Raw genomic sequence first — 1272 nt, forward strand, 5'->3', positions numbered from 1 at the left:
TGGTACTGTTGGGTCTCTGTAAATGTTAAAAGGAGTTCGGTCTATACCTGCTCTATTTGAAAAGTGTCCTGAGATAACTTCTGTTATAAATTGGCACTATACAAATAAAATTGAATTGAATTCTCCTGACTAGCTGTCAGTCTCTACCCTGCCTTTGGGTGTCAGTGAGTTTAGCTGATGGATGGATTAAAACAGTTTTAAGTGAAGGTCATTGGTACATTAGTTCAGACCCTGCCCCCGAAAATTCTTTTTACCTGTGTTGATGTTTTGCAGGAAAGAGCCTGTTGGTTCTGGACCATCATGGTCCTGTGGTTCTGCTGCAATGACAGAAAAAACGCACCTGCTGAGGAAGAACAGTAAGGGGCAGGACTATAGCCTCCTCCTCCTGCTCACTTTGGGGCAGACCTTTGGGCTTTACTTCCTGTGTGGTACTCTGTGTCTCCTTTTGCATGACGCCTTCATGTTCGCTGTGCCGCAAGTTCTCAGGTGAGTGTAAGAGAGGTCACAAATATGTTTTCTGATGTCTCTCTCTGCTCTCTTTGACGTTTGCAGCTCCAGTTTCACCTGGTGTACATATTCAGGAAAAGTTTTTCTGGTTTTCAGGTGACTGCTGATGGTTTCTGTCAGTTTGTCGTTTGAAATAAAACATTATTGAAACGTCAAAGACACAATAATGTGATGTTTTGGGTGATTTAAGTAAAACCAACAGACTTTGCTCTGAAACTGTCTGCAATTATTGTTTATTCTTGTTTTTGCTTATCGTTGTTGTTGTCACTAGCTTGCTGCTGGGTTTCATGAGGGACAAAAACGCTGAGATGTGGAAAGGTTTCCTGTTTGCTTCGTTGCTTTTCCTGCTGTCCTGTCTGCAGTCTGTCCTCCATCATCAATACATGTTCCACTGCTTCACTGTCGGGATGAGACTGAAGACAGCTGTCATGGGCCTTGTCTACAGGAAGGTAACAGACGGATAATACTCTTTTCTTTTTATGTATCTGATAAGTTGAACACATAAACATCTGATTCCACTGAAGCTCACTGCTGTGACACTGTAGGACAGCTTTAAATCTGTCTGACATCACTTATTAATATTTTTTAGACTCCACATAGTTCCCTCTGGAGACACTGAAAGCTTTACACTATCTTAAAACATCTGCAGTAGAACCTCCTGACACCTGGATACACCTGGAAACACTGATGTGCTGAGCTAACATTTTAGAGTCATTGTTTGCGCTCATCCAGTGTCTATTAATCAGCAGCGCAGTCAATAACATT

General features: G+C 42.0%; 1 protein-coding gene across 1 annotated transcript in view; it reads left to right on the top strand.

Moving 5' to 3' along the window:
• Positions 1 to 273: 273 nt before the first annotated feature.
• The window catches only part of LOC118332187 (multidrug resistance-associated protein 1-like), a gene marked incomplete at its 5' end in the record, with an annotated part of 10069 nt that continues 9070 nt past the window's right edge, over positions 274 to 1272 (top strand). Inside the window, 2 exon segments of the mRNA XM_035667348.1 lie at positions 274 to 486; positions 779 to 956. Coding sequence (XP_035523241.1) covers positions 274 to 486; positions 779 to 956 — 391 coding nt within the window.

This window comes from Morone saxatilis, unplaced genomic scaffold (assembly GCF_004916995.1).
Source record: "Morone saxatilis isolate NCDOM2014 unplaced genomic scaffold, NCSU_SB_2.0 Contig21, whole genome shotgun sequence".
Classification (NCBI taxonomy): domain Eukaryota; kingdom Metazoa; phylum Chordata; class Actinopteri; family Moronidae; genus Morone; species Morone saxatilis.